This window comes from Stigmatopora argus, chromosome 21 (assembly GCF_051989625.1).
Source record: "Stigmatopora argus isolate UIUO_Sarg chromosome 21, RoL_Sarg_1.0, whole genome shotgun sequence".
Taxonomy (NCBI): domain Eukaryota; kingdom Metazoa; phylum Chordata; class Actinopteri; order Syngnathiformes; family Syngnathidae; genus Stigmatopora; species Stigmatopora argus.
In genome coordinates, this window is record NC_135407.1 from 7813210 (window position 1) to 7827510 (window position 14301).

General features: G+C 42.9%; 3 protein-coding genes across 7 annotated transcripts; 1 reads left to right on the forward strand and 2 right to left on the reverse strand.

Moving 5' to 3' along the window:
- Nucleotides 1-179: 179 nt before the first annotated feature.
- Nucleotides 180-4561, reverse strand: s100v2 (S100 calcium binding protein V2). The gene is made up of 3 exons (XM_077590606.1): nt 4404-4561; nt 2425-2556; nt 180-949 (listed from the first exon to the last, which is right to left on the reverse strand). Exons 1-3 carry the CDS (start codon nt 4410-4412, stop codon nt 773-775), a joined length of 318 nt encoding a protein of 105 aa, XP_077446732.1. The 5' UTR covers nt 4413-4561; the 3' UTR covers nt 180-772.
- Nucleotides 4562-5225: 664 nt separating this feature from the next.
- Nucleotides 5226-8655, reverse strand: LOC144067101 (THAP domain-containing protein 7-like). Of its 5 annotated transcripts, none has more exons than XM_077590603.1 (5): nt 8631-8655; nt 7516-7595; nt 7291-7428; nt 7010-7111; nt 5226-6845 (listed from the first exon to the last, which is right to left on the reverse strand). In XM_077590603.1, exons 2-5 carry the CDS (start codon nt 7593-7595, stop codon nt 5918-5920), a joined length of 1248 nt encoding a protein of 415 aa, XP_077446729.1. In that variant the 5' UTR covers nt 8631-8655; the 3' UTR covers nt 5226-5917. The 5 variants fall into 5 exon arrangements, with proteins under 5 accessions (XP_077446729.1, XP_077446725.1, XP_077446726.1 ...); XM_077590599.1 differs by lacking the exon at nt 8631-8655 and adding an exon at nt 8140-8308; XM_077590600.1 differs by lacking the exon at nt 8631-8655 and adding an exon at nt 8255-8303.
- A 101-nt stretch (nt 8656-8756) lies between these two features.
- Nucleotides 8757-13968, forward strand: LOC144067102 (protein TMEPAI-like). The gene is made up of 4 exons (XM_077590605.1): nt 8757-9254; nt 12330-12481; nt 12558-12608; nt 13082-13968. The coding sequence occupies exons 1-4, from the start codon at nt 9071-9073 to the stop codon at nt 13490-13492; spliced, it is 798 nt and encodes a 265-aa protein (XP_077446731.1). The 5' UTR covers nt 8757-9070; the 3' UTR covers nt 13493-13968.
- The last annotated feature ends 333 nt before the right edge of the window (nt 13969-14301 follow it).

Sequence of the window (14301 nt, forward strand, 5' to 3'; positions counted from 1 at the left end):
TCTTAATTATTTCGACGCCTTGTGGCTATTCCAAAAAATATTTCAAAATATACCCAAATTTTCCCGATTCCAATCTTCTAAAAGTGTTGCCTTTGACGGCGATAGACATCCAATCCAATTTCCAATTCATTTTACAGATGAGAATTGATGAAAGTGTGGATCGTAATAAAAACAAAGCCTTGGTGCACAAGGAGTGAATTTATTCAAACATTATTTCACAAACTAGTTCTAGTCATGGCTGATCTCATCCAACTGCCAATAAAAACACACGTAAAAAGTAAACAAAACCCTTTTGGACGACACCCGACTGACTATACATGGACAGAAAAACGGAAAAAAAAGGAATGCGGGTTAATGATTAGAGCAGGTTTGGCCTTTTGTACCTATTCAATTTTCAGGCATATGATAAGGAATATTCATTTTGATATTATTTTGGTTAAGAGCACCGGCTGGTGGAAGAAGGTTAGTTCATTAACAAGGGGAAAAAAATGAAAAAAATGTTTTTTGCACCCTGGTTTGGTTTGGAATGATTTTTTTGTATGACATAATGTATATAGGAAATGTTAAAACCTGCCATATAGAGATGTTAGCGTCTAAAAATGGAATGCCTTGCACGTGGGCGGTGTTTTTATTTTTTTTATTTTTTTGGGACTCTGCCCGACGACTGTTGACGATGACGGTGGGTTCTACATTTTCGTAGGTTTTGGTGGGAACCTGGGAAGCGGTTGACTGGAGGAGGGGGAGGAGCTTGTTCACAGGAGGAGGAGCTTGTTCACAGGAGGGCGCAGCTGCACGAGGTGCCCTTGCCGCCGCCGCCGCCGAGGAGGCCGTGCTGGGAGGAGGCCAGGTTCTGGATTAACTTCCAGAAGTGGGAGAAGGAGATGCCCTCGCCGTCTCCCACGCCCATCTTCCGCATGATCTCGCCCAGGCCTTGCTCCGTGTTGAAGCCCTGCGGGGAAAAGTGGAAAAGCGCCATTGGTCGTTCGCTTCGTTTGCCAAAAACGTCCACTATTATGTTATTATTACAATACAAAATACGCACATTCTACAGCTATTCTACATGTGATGATACGGGCCAATGAAAAGCGGGCGGCGTGGATTGGACACCATACTTTTCTACTTGGCTAGCATCCCTGAACGCGTCTTCACTGGTGGTGTGACAGCAAAAACATTTTTAAAAAGTCAAGCGACCTAGACAAAAGAATCGCAGACACGCCCGTCTCCTTTTTCTCACCTTTGTGCCCGAGTGTAAATATACCTTGAGGCTTTAACAGTAACAGCTCATATGTAAGGCTCTATTCAGGCGGCGTTCTGTTCTAGACGGCAAACCGTAGGAATTCCAAGCATGTGCCGAGAATCACGGGGCTGTCGGAACACTGACGGAAAGCGTTAAAACGCCGAGCTTGGGCCAGACCAGAAACAGTTTTGGCTTTTCCCCTCTTTTTTTGGCGCAATACAACCGCTTTAATTCCCAACATTGACCAGGCGGTTCAGTCCAAACGCTTATTTTTCAAATCGACTTTCCCCCGTAAAATAAATGCTATTTTTAAATCAACGTTTGAGGAAGGATAGCGTTGTAAAGTCACCAACTGAAAAATCATAATCACTTTAACCTCGAGGGGGCAGTAGAGTGCACTTTGATCCTGATGTGGGCTACTTTATTTTTGGCCCAAAAAAGTTGATTTACTTACTATCCATTTTGACTGGGAGGGGCGAATGAACGAGCAGTCAAAATGGATTGGACGTCTAGGACCGTCAATGGTACCGTTTAAGTGAATTGGACATCTATTATTGCCAATGGCATGCCATTTTGCATCTCTTTTTTCCTCACTTCCATTTTAGGGTACTTACAGTAAATTTTGAATCATTTAGTTTTAATTTGGAGGGGCTTTCTTGTTCGTTTGTTGCTTCCTGTCAATTTTGGGGCATTTTCATGAACTTGTTTTGTTACCAGGGGGGCGAATAAACAAATGTGATTGCGGATAGGAAAAGGAGAAAAGTATTCTAACTACATTTTAACCCAAAAAGCCATGTTATATTTACTTACTTTATTTTTAAAGGTTTATAAAAACTGCAATAGCAACGCTGTTTTAATTCCCCTTTGTAGCATTTCCAACTCTCGCAAAAACAGCTAACCGGAGACGCCATAAATCTAATAAAACAACACAAATTCCTACCATGAGCTTTTGTGTTTTTTTTCTCCCCCGGATGGCCAAACGGGTCAACATGACCCGAAACATGGAAGAAAAATAGGTAGCTTCATTTTAGCGGTGCGCAAAGGTAGCAATCGTGGTGTTTACGCGGTAGAAGCGGCCTGGGCAATATGTCATTTTCTCTCGAGGATTTCAGTGCGGTCGGCCATGTTTTCCGCATTCCAACCAACCCCCTGCTTTGTGCGCCGTTTGGAGACGATCTTGGTCTTACCTTGGCCAGGTTGGGCAGCTGAGAGGAAAGGAGTCCCTTGAACTCGTCCAACTTTAGCGTGGGGCCCTTGTCGGCCGAGGCCGAGTGAAACTGGGTGACCAGCGTGTTGATGGCGCCCTCCAAGTCTGAGTACTGGACAAGTCAAGAAAAAGACCTCTTATTTGTTTAGCAACTTTCTCACAGTTCCCTCTCAATGCTTTGTATTGTAAGATTTTTTAACTTTTTGTTGCTAATTTTTGCCCTGGATTTTTTTTCAAGATACGTACGTAAAAAAAAAGATTTTTGCATGTTTCTCGGTTTTCGGATACCGAGGAAATGCATTAAAAAGTGGAAATGATGACAAATGTTGATGTTTTTGTGTTTTGGGTGATGCTGATTATGTGACAAGCTGTCCTAGTTTCTATACATTTAATAATCAGCCTTCATTTGATTTTTTGAAGTGGAATCCTTCACTTGTTTTGTTTCCTAGTCCAGCAAAAACTGTCCTTGGATCAAGGTGGCTCTTCAGCTATCAAAAAAGTACATCTTGTCTAATGTCACGCGAGTTTAGCGTCGTAAGAGTGACTTTTCACAACCACACTCTCCCAGTATTTAATTCATGGTGAGTCACATGGCTTTTGAATGACAAATATTAAACTGAGCAGCCATTTTGCAAAAAAAAAAGCACAATACAGTGAACTATAGCAGCTAAAAATCTATATAAAAGATACTTTTCACCATCACGTCATTCATATATTCCTCCACCCACTTATACTGTACGTACATTAAAAAAACAACGCCCTAAAATGTTCATAAATCAAATTAGGATGAGAATTTGTAGGGTTTTGTTAAACAATGCCTATCATGTTTGTACTGGTTCATTCATTCCTTGCGACACGAGTCACATGCAACATGACCACGAGTTAGCGTTCTCTTCATTTAAAAAAAAAGAAGAAAGAAATATATATAGTAACAAGTAGTTATTCCACGCATGTGGGCAAGCAGCTTTGCAAGACACACAAAGCGACACCACGCCCTTCTTAAACGAATGGCAAGCTGCTGCAAGCCCTTCTTCACCTTTGCACTTGATGTCGTCATTTTTTTTTAGCTAAATTGGAATAGTACAAGCTAGCTAACTTCAACTTTAAGCTATTTTGGGGCTCTTATTGTCATTTTTAAGTCATTGCAAATGAATGAAAACAAACTCAATATTTCTGTTTACCTTGTAGCCCTAATCTAACCAAATGTCATTTTTTTAATCCCAATTTCTGACACTTTAAGGTGGAGTTTTAAAATTCATTATACTGGTATAATGACAGTAAATGCATTCAATTCTATGTAATTATTACTGGAAACGTTTCTTTTTTTAAAAAAAATATTTCATGCATCATACATCCTCTCTTGGGGATATTCTAGCTGAAATACTAATAATTAAAAAAAGGTAGGCTCGACATAACCCACTTCGCTCGCAATAATTCAAATAAGACCTAAAAAACAATAATTATATTCAAATAATTCGCATTTTTAGGCTACTGTGCTAATAAATCAGTCCTGGTGGTCTTCTCTGGTGGTCGAGGGGAAGCGAGCCCACTTTTTTCCCAATTATTCATTTCATTTTTTAAACACGTAACGTCATCTTGTTTTAATTAAAAAAAGAATTAATAACGCGCATGCGCAATCGGACTTTTGGAAAAAGTTCTTCATACATTTTAGGGCGGGGCCGCTTGCAAATCTCACTCCGTTTCTTCTGCCTCAGGAACGAAAAGACGACCCAAAAAGAACAAAAAGACAGCCCAAAGGAACTTTTTCTTCCATAAAACGACTTAAAAGTAACATTTCATGGACTGCTTTTTACGCCAGTGGACGTCAAAACTTTAGAACAGCTACACGCGCGTCGCGTTTGATCAATATTTACAGATGGGAATAAAAAAATGAATAAAAAACGAACGTATGATTGGGAATTCGTGCCGATTTGGTGGTAAGTTGTGTCGGGGACTTACCTGAGGCATGTCGACTCTTGGTTCGAATGTGGCAACTTCTGGTCCTGCGTGTCTATCCACTCCTTTCAATGAGTGTGTGTGTGTGTGTACGTGTGTGTGGTGATCTGAGTTTTTGTCAGCAACTGGCAGTCGTCCCGGATCCTCCCTCCTTCCCCTCACTGCTAAAGACAAGAGGAAAGGGGGAGAAAAAGCAGGAAGAAGCTGTAAAAAAGGGAAGCAAATGCGCCATAGTGTGACACCGTCACACTGTTTGTGTGTGTTTGTGTTGCCGTTGTGATGCTTGGGTGTGTACTATTTTGCAAAGAATAAGTCTGTAATGTTGCCAGGTTCTCTTTCCAGTTCACATCTGGAACGTTTTAGTACGGGTTTGTTGCCATTTTTTTTTTGATTTGACAAAGCTCCATTTTGAGATGCGTTGCATTGATATGATTCAACTTAAAACAAATAAATTGGAAGAATTTTTTTACGTTTTTGCTTTTGGTTAGATGAGAAATTGAGTTAGGGATATAACCACTGCACCTGGGAGGACTAGTGCTGCCATTGACGGTAATAGACGTCCAATCCGTTGGGCTTGAGAGGGGTGGGCTGGATTGGACGTCTTCTGCTGTCAATGGGGTCAGAGAGTTAATATACGTAATAAAAATAAAATAAAATAACAAACATCGAATGAAATGTCACTCATTAGCAACAAACTGCCTTAACTAATTTTTACAGGAATTTAAAAACACTTTTTGAAATGTAACATTACCTAAAAATCCCCTAAAAAGCAACAAAAAGAGACCAATAAAGAGAACGTGACCCGGATATGATCCAAAACAGAGAGGAAGTCAAATGATCAGGTGTATTTGACGTCTATCGCCGTCAATGGCATACAATGAGTTAAAATACATCATAAACATAATGACCAGTAATGATTTCATGTATAATGCAAAAAAATCTATTTTTTAAAATGGCCCCGGAACATCACAAATGAGCGTCAAAAGTCATCAAGGGGTTAAAAGTAGTTTTGAAATCAGTCATTAAAGGAAAAAAAAGAGGGAAGGAGGAAACAGGCGAAACCACATTCCATCTATGTATCTGCTTTTATGTGAGAGGGACATTGGAGGGGTGTGTGCGGGTGAGGGTGAGGGTGAGGAGGGGGCTGCTCCACATTTTGCTTCAAATTTACCACAGGAATTTATCCCAAAAGAAAAAAAAAATGGCAGCAGATGGCGAGGATTTATTTTCAAATGAAGTCCTTGAGGGTGTGTCATGTTCAACATGATCTACACAATGTGTTTGGGGTGTATAGGGGGGATTGTGGGGGTCATCCAAAACAAACTCCCACTCACTCAAATATGAGAAGCCACGCCCGATTAGCGCATTGTTTTGGGATGATAAGCTACAGTTTGCATTGGCCTGGAAAAGAATTAAAAGCACAGTATGTAGTATTTCAGTTTTTGGCCTAAGATTCTCCTTCAAAAACATTAGAGGGAGGATTTTATTATTTTTATTTTTGGTGAAAATGAGACTTGTCAGCTGGCATACTCGTGGCTGAGCTGCAGGTGAAAGCCCTCCAGGTGTTCTTTCAGTTTCTCCCTTACGCCTTCGCTCGGGTCTTCCGGCGAGGTGGCGTCACGTGCGGGACACCGCCGACTTCCGCTGGGATCTCCCGTGTTCTCTGCGGAGGATTCCGTCGCGGTCTGAGCGACCGCATCTTCCGCGGTGAGATAGTTCTGCAGCCGGTTTTCCAGGGGAACCAGTATGAAGCGCTCCTCGTCTTGGCCCTTTATCAACAGGAGGGAATCCAGATCGCGAGATTTCACCTCACGTGGATCGTCAAGAGCGACGGGCAGACGTTGTGGAGCTCGGAAGGCACGTGGAGAATTTAGGGAGCGGGTCTCCTTGGAGTGGCGTTTCTCAGTTGACTCCTTAAGCGACGAGTCGGCCATTTTGTCCGTTTCTGGCGTTCGGCGCCCTCTCCCGCAGAAACGACAGTATTTATCCGCCGCGCCCTCGCCCGCGGCGTGACCTTCGGCGGGACCGTCGTCCTCGGAGTCGCCCTCGCTCGCTCGCGTCTTCTGCCGTCTGTCGCGGAGCCTCAGCAGGGAGCCTCGTAGTCGGTTCTCTCGGCGCCGGGCGGCGTGCAGCTGCCGCAGGGTCTTCTCCAAGTAGTCCACGGCCTGGTCGTAGCGCCTCCTCCACAGCAGGGGGCAGAGTAGGGCGTAGCTGTGCTCCTTGGGCAGGTAGAAGCCCGGGCGTGGAGGGAGGCGCCGCATGTAACGCGAAGGTGAGACGGAGCGACTTGGAGATGGAAGCGAAGGAGGTTTTCTTCCAGACCGGAGCTGGTCTCCATCTTCTGCCGTTTCCTGGGAGAATCCGGGTTGCTCCCGCTCAACCTCGAGAGAAGTCGGGTTTGCGGATTCACCCGGGGTTTGGCACTGGTGCTCGTCTGAAGATTTCCTGTTTTGATTAAAAATAATAATAATAATCGACACGGTCATGAAGATAAATCAGCGTGATTATTAGTTAGCCATATTACGTTAGCACTCAGCTAATTTTTTGATGAGAATGTACCTCAAAAGTACTTTTTTTTAACGATATGAAAAGCCACTTTTTTATCTCACCTGCCTTGTTGATTCGGGACGTCTCCAAGCCACTTGTCATTTTTGGGAGATGAGGAATCAAACACCGTTGGAAAGGCATCTTCTCTCAGTCTCCTGATGCCACTACAAGACCAAAAAAAGCAGGATGTACGTAAACGTAGCTTCTCCATTTTAATAGCTAACTATCGAGCCCATTTAAAACAGCTAATAACCGCAAAGCAGTTTAAATGATGGACTTGTCGCTTCTATAAAAAAGCTTGATTATTTCTGTGGATTGACTGATTCTTCCGCTCAAAACTGACCTGCAACTGGTCAACTCGAAGCTTTCTGGCTTAAAGTGTTTGGAGCAAAAGTAGACAAAATCAGTCTGAGGGTCCCAGAAATCAGAACGGTGGGAGTTGCTGATCCAGAGGTTCCGACGAGAGGCTTCTTTGGGCAACCTGGGACATTAAAAAATTCATGGTCATATCTCATCTATGCAAAACAGCAAAAAACATGTTTTCAAGTAAACAATGCTTTATTCTTACTTGTGGAATGTGATTCCAGCATGACGAGTCTCACGGTTGTCACGAGATTTGCAGCCGCCAGCAGAACAATGTCTCGGCATCTAAAATAAACGGATGCTGACCAAACGTTTTCTTGTCTTGTCACACCCAAAGCTTTTACCATTTCTTTTTAAAATGTAAATAAAAATAAACTACAACCTCTGATGTTAAGTCAAAAAACATGACGACTTTTAAAAGTTGTATTGAAACTAGTTATACAAACAATAACATTTTCGTTTCTAATTCTCCTCAATTAGAGGTTTATGAAAACGAGTACAAAAATAAATTTTAAGAAAATACATGACTAAAAATATAAACGAGTTGACCCGAACAAAATAGCACCGGAAGGTAAACAAAACGTCGCTTCCTGTCGCGCGTGCAAGGAGCTAATGCCCAATGCTAATTCTGTAAAATGACATAATGCTAACGAGGCCTCCGTTTTATCGAACTGTAACGTTAGTAGAAAGTACAAAAACAGTTAATAGATGTGAACGTTCATACTCCCCACCTCTTAGGATTTGTAGACTAGCTAACTTTCCTCTGCTAATTTGGGCGAGGGCGAACAACTAGCACACCAGACGGCGCAAAGCCATCACGCAAACTCACCACGGATGCCACAAAACAACCCACACATCTATTTTCCCATCACATATACACAGGACTAATGATTAATATTTTAGAGGGTTATTTTAAAATTACTTTCCTGCGCCGAAAAGCCGACCTTAGGAAGATGGCTGCTATCTCCTTCTTTCACCTTTTTCTGGTTTGGGTGACTGACGTCACATTTTTTTTCCACATAACTTTATTGTAACGGGAAGAAACACTTATAGGTCATATGTTTGTGATTGACATCAATTTCTTCACTCCCAATCTTACCGAAATGTCCTTAATATTACGTGAAAAGCAATGTTATGCACGCACACACAAACACACGTCGCCAAAAGTTGATACCCCTCAAATAAAATAAAATTCTGGTTCACGTAACGTAAAAACAAGAAAATGACTTAAATCTGGTAACATTACGACTTTTTTTTTACTGTCAATATGACTTAAATCTTCTAATATTACACAAAGAGTAGTTTTGTGCTCACACAGACTTAGCGTCGACTAAAGTTGAAGCCCGTGAAGCTAAACAACTTCCGGTTCGCGTTTCAGAACATAAGCAACAACATGACTTTAATCTTTATTCTCATTATATTACGATTTTTCTCTCCGAACATTACAATGTATGACTTGTAATTCCCCCTGGCACACCTGACCGTGTCTAACCGCACAATGGTGGGGAAACACCGGTCTGGAGGATGCGTCTAGCCGACCCTCCCCTTCCTTCATTGTCCCCCATCCAGTCCTCCCCCACGGAGTCAGGGGAAGGGGGGGCTGTAAATCACAAGGCATCGCAGTTGCTCAGACGCGGATGCAAAGCAGCGAAGAGGAGAGCACATCTTTTTCTTCTTCTTTTTTATTTATGGAAAGCTCAGTGGAGTCCAAATGAGGATCCGAGCTCCTCCGGGAGCCGCGGTCATGTAGGCGCGACTGCATGCGGAGGCTCCGGGTTCGAGCTCGGGCTCGGGCTGTCGGCGTCGGGAATTCGCATCACCGGCGGCGGCGTCCCGGCGGCCGTCTCATGCGAAACCCAGCGGCCCATTTGCGAAGCTCCAGCCCCGCGCAGTCCAATGGTTATTGCTCTTGCACAGAACCCCAGCCACAGGGCATGGATATATGTAAGTCATTTGCTTTTATTTTTCTTTAATAATCCCATGAATACATCTCATAAATAGGTTTCCTTTGACATGTATGTTAAAATATGATTTTTTTAGAAGTCTGCAGGTGTGACCAAGCCTTATCATAGCACTTATCACTGTAATATGCGTTTAGAAATATGTCCATTTTGTCCTTTCATGAAGGGAGGATACTTTATTTTTAATTTGCTTTTGCTTATTTGCAGCAGACATTGTTTTGCTTTCGGTTAGCCGCATGGTGCATTACCCAAATAAGCTAAACTCAGCTTTTTCATGGAAGAGTTGGACACTTTATTAGGTACCCCTGCATAAAACCCACACTACACCAATTCATGATATTTTTTTTTAAATTGACATTTGCACTCGCTCATTGGATGCCTTGCGGGCAGTCTTATTAATCACTGTTTAACAATAATGGGATAAATGAATATATAACATGTTTTACTTGGGTCTGCCAATGAAATATTTTCTTCCTGCATGGAAATGTCATTTAATCATTCATGGAACAAACAGGATGTAAAAGAACTAAACTTCTCCATTTTCACTGTGGTAATTAGCTCCTAAAAATATTATAAAATAGTATATTTGCGCTCTAAATATTCACCGTTGTATAGAATTACAATAAAATCAGCCAAAATTAACCACAATTTATTCACGTTTTAACATGGGTGAGTAGTTTTACGCAAATACATATTATATACTGTACATGTATATTTCAATACTACATAGGTTTGCTGTTATTAAGGATACAAAGAGAAGATCTGGGCTAAGGAGTTGAAGTCTTCTGGATGTTCTGACGGATATTTAGCATGATTAAAATATGAATTTAAAGCATGGCAGAGGCGCCCATTGGCGACTTTTGTTGTGACTGGCCTCGGTGGGAACGAGACTCGACGGGGGTAAAAGCAAACAAAAAAAACACACTTCCAGATTGATTTGCGATGCACCAGACTCCTCATTATAGCCGGCTGGCTGTCTGGGGGTCGCTCCTCCTCGGGGCTCGGGGGGGAGGGGGGAGCTAGGCGGGGGTCAAGGGTGAAAGGTGAAGGTCTGTCAGCCGGGGTCTCCGTCTCGCTCTTTGTCTTCCTCCTCTCGCTCTTTGTTTGCGAGATGTTTCGCTTTTTACTTTTCGCCGCTTTTTCTTCCAGATAGACATCCCAAAATTATTTTACCACGCGACATTTGGGATTCCGATGGGTTCTCGGGGTACGCGCTAACCAGTAAGAAGTCAAAATGTGTCATCAATAAGGGCCCACTTTATCTCAAAGACAGGAAATGTTGTGTATTGCGTCAAGAGAGATTCTTCTTTATTCTTTTATTACCTCCCGTTTATTATGGGAGTGGAATTGGGTTGATTGCTAGAGTTTTATTGAGTTGTAGTCTTTTTTTGTATTATATTTAGGTGAGTAGATTTAGAGGAAATGAAGGTATTGCGATTTCGGAAATATAAAATAAATCGTACACCACCAACAGCTTTGTAAAGAATGCGTTGATTGTATTATGTTACTTTGGATGATAAATGCAGCTTTGGGTGGGGATGGAATTGCAGTTGATTGAAAATGTATTTGTAATTCCACAATTAGAATTGGCAAAAAGCGAGGATTAATCAACTTTTAAAGTCAAAATGAAATATGCAGCCCGACTAAACAGGTATTCGACCTCGTCTTGTGTCAGAATTTTTTTCCTCCACCTTTCTCTTTTATATTCAACTGCACAAATAGACAACGTAAACATTGACTCCAATCAAATCTACTAAAAAGTGTCGCCGTGTCGTCCATTGACGGATCCGCCAGCCACGCTCTTATTTGCATTGGAAATCCCCATCAGCATGCCGTCTTGAAGTTTATTTAAATCAAGGTCAGAGAGACGAGGTCGGCAAAACGTCGTGGCATTTGCATGCGCCCTTTTTGAATATTAGATTGGGATTAGCCACGTAGCTAATGAGCCAGATGGCGTCTGATCTGCTACGCCCTTCTCCCTTTGACTGGCCCTCCCGTCATTAAACACTCCGTGTGTGTGTGTGTGTGTGTGTGTGCGTATTGTGTCTAGACGCGTCTGGGTAATAAATGGTCCAATAAATGATCCCCGCAACCCAGACCACATGGCTCATCCGGCTCGTAGTATCACCCCCTGCTACCAGTTTAGTTTTACAATGCAATCCTTCCTTTTTTTTAATGAAGCCAAATGCGTCAAAGGCGCCCATTAGCACACGTTGTTATTATTATTATTAAAAATATAACAAATGAAGTCATCATCTGAGAAAGGAACATGACAGCTTTATATCAAAAATAAGCCATTTGACAAGTACAATTCATGTTAAGGTAAATTGCTAATGCTAAGTGCGATGCTATCAGGAGGTTTTTTTAGGTGCAGAAGGCTTATTTTTCATGATTTTGCGGATCTGCCAATATCAAACCTCGATACGATCATTTGGAAATGTATTAAGAAGGGGAAAATGTCTTTCCCCCCTCCAATTTAACAAAGCTATTCAACATTGAATAACAAACATTACAGACATTTCACCTGTAAACACTGGCGTTGACGACAATAGACGTCCATTACGTACTGATTGGCAGCCGTGATTGACTTTTCTTGGCCAAGATATCATTAATAAATAGGAAAAATATTAGAAGAAGTCCCCAATAGGCTGCTTCAAACAAAAATGGAAGAATTCTTGTGTACTTTCATATGTAGCTTTTGAGACTTTTTTGTTAGGCGTGCCTCCCAAATTATAAAATGGCTTCAGGGGATGAATGTTCAAAAACAAATGATTAAAAGGACACTAAGGCGCACAGATCAGTGATTTGCTATGGTAGCCACTCATGGCATTTTTGCGGGCGCGTTCATGTTGTAGCGAAAAATAAAAAATAAAAAATTGAACTTCATTGCGTGATGTTGACGCCATCATCTCCAGAAGAAAAACTTCACGTCGCGGGCGCTCAGAAACGGTGCTTATTTTTCCATTTTTTTCCCGTCATGTGAAAGCTGCGGCCCAGTTACCATGACGACCAAGGCGTCACTGCGTTTTCTAACGTGGCCTCGCTTTTGCGTTCGCAGCTGAACTGGAGCTGGTTCAGATAATACTTATCCTGTTGGCGATGAGCGTCACGGCGGCCGTCATCGTCTGCCTCCTGGTCCACTACCGCCTGCTCGCCCTGTCGCTGCTCGGGAGGCTGGGCCACGCTCGGGAAGTCCCGCCGTCGCCCGGGGTAGGTGACCGCGCCCACCCGTGCCGCCCTCGCCCCCGCGAGACTCTTTCTCATGACGGGTCGCTCTGCGTTTCAGGATTCCGGCGGGTGGACCGGCGGCGTGCCGAGTCAACGCGGACAAGGCCGGGTGAGTCGTCATTTCGCTTTCTTTTGCTTCCTATTGGCTCATTTACATGAAGCCAGGGGTGTCAAACTTTGTTTTTTATTTTATTTTTGGCCCAAAAAGGTTACTTGACGTCCATTCCACTTCCCTTTTAGGATACTTACAATCATTTTTGGATGATTCCCTATCCATTTCTTCTTCGTTTATCGCTTCCTGTTGTTTTTTGGCCGTTTCCTGGTTGGCATTTTAAACTCCGCCCCCATTTCCGATATCATTTTCTATTCTATTAGAAATTTGGCAACACAATGCGCCATCTCAACTACCTTTGACTACTATAATGTTCAAGATACCTTGACCGGGAGGGCCGGCATCGCTAAAACTACGCCGAAAAATGACACCCGACACCCCCGCCTTAAATCCTTTCCCGCACGCCCCGAATAACGCCGGGCTCGGATGAGCGTCTGTCTCACGCTCGGATGTTTTGCTCATGTTTTCAGACGGGTCACGGCCCGGGCAACCGCTCGACGCTGGTTTTAGCCCCGCCCCTTCAATCGTGCCGCCTGCAGCCCGCTCACCCTTACCTGGCGCAGGACCGCGTGGGCCTGCCCCCCATGATCCGCCTGCCCAACGGGGCAGAGAAGGACCCGGGCTTCTACCTCGGGCACGCCGAGCTGAAGCGCTCCTGCATTCGCGCGCCTCCCAACCGCACCGTCTTCGTGGACAATTTCTCGCCCGGCGGGGGCAAAAAGACGCCTCCCCAGAGTCCGCCGCCCTCCTACAGCGTGACTATCGAGCACTCGCCTGGAAAAATGGCCGACCGGCCTCCCAAAAGGTTGCAAACAAGCTGGCACGCCGCGGGAAACACGACCTCCACCCGGGCCGTTCCTCACAACTCTTCGGTCACTTGAGAGACGCCCCGTTTTTCTCCGGGTGTTATCCAATCTTTTGTACGTGGTGCTAAAAATCTCGGGTTGTGTTTTGTCTATTTTTGTAAGCTTTTCCATGTATTTCTGCCACACGTCGGGACTCCGTGCTCCGATAAACACGCAGAATGTAACGGCCTTGGTCACGCAAAAGCGAGCTGAAGTTGCACAGAGAACACTTCTGCTTTTATATTATTTTTCCTAGCTGCTAAAGTTTGAGCACTTTTGCCTTGGAATGGACAAAGCGCGGGAAAATGGAGGACGTGTCCTCGGAAGAAGCCATGAACAGCGATGTACTCTCCTCGGTGCAATTGACTTTTCAGCTTTCAAGTTTATGCTACGAATATAAATGCTGACTTTTGAGGAAAAAAACTATACTCGTCGTTGACATTTTTAATGTTATTTAAGAAAGATTTTGTATTTATAACGTGTAGCAGTTTACAATAAAAGGCTGGAATTGATGGTTTGTCCATTTTTTTCCTGGGGCGGTATTTCTGAAGGTTGGGTATAGATTAAGTTTTAATTATACTTAAGAAAATACAATCCTTGTTTACATCACACCTTATTAGATTATATTTAGTATATTTTTTGTTTATTTTTCTATTATCAATTATTTTTCTATCTATATAATAACATCTATTAATTAAAATGTTAAAAATATTTACAGTGTATGGCTCATCTGTTGCTATGCATATTTATAAATATATAAGGATGGGGTGAACCTGTTCAAATGATATAGTTTTATTTTTATTTTATTTGACATTGTTTTGAGTACCATCAATATTATTTGAAAA

Excerpts from the sequence above, each read along its gene's own strand:
- s100v2 (XM_077590606.1), bottom strand. Across the intron at positions 950-2,424 it reads AGCTGCCCAACCTGGCCAAG|GGCTTCAACACGGAGCAAGG; the intron begins GTAAGACCAAGA and ends TTTTCCCCGCAG.
- LOC144067101 (XM_077590603.1), bottom strand. The coding sequence starts at position 7,595 with ATGCCGAGACATTGTTCTGCTGGCGGCTGCAAATCTCGTGACAACCGT. Across the intron at positions 7,429-7,515 it reads GCTGGAATCACATTCCACAA|GTTGCCCAAAGAAGCCTCTC; the intron begins GTAAGAATAAAG and ends TTAATGTCCCAG. Across the intron at positions 7,112-7,290 it reads TTCGAGTTGACCAGTTGCAG|TGGCATCAGGAGACTGAGAG; the intron begins GTCAGTTTTGAG and ends TTGGTCTTGTAG.
- LOC144067102 (XM_077590605.1), top strand. The coding sequence starts at position 9,071 with ATGCGGAGGCTCCGGGTTCGAGCTCGGGCTCGGGCTGTCGGCGTCGGG. Across the intron at positions 12,482-12,557 it reads AAGTCCCGCCGTCGCCCGGG|GATTCCGGCGGGTGGACCGG; the intron begins GTAGGTGACCGC and ends TCTGCGTTTCAG. Across the intron at positions 12,609-13,081 it reads GTCAACGCGGACAAGGCCGG|ACGGGTCACGGCCCGGGCAA; the intron begins GTGAGTCGTCAT and ends TCATGTTTTCAG.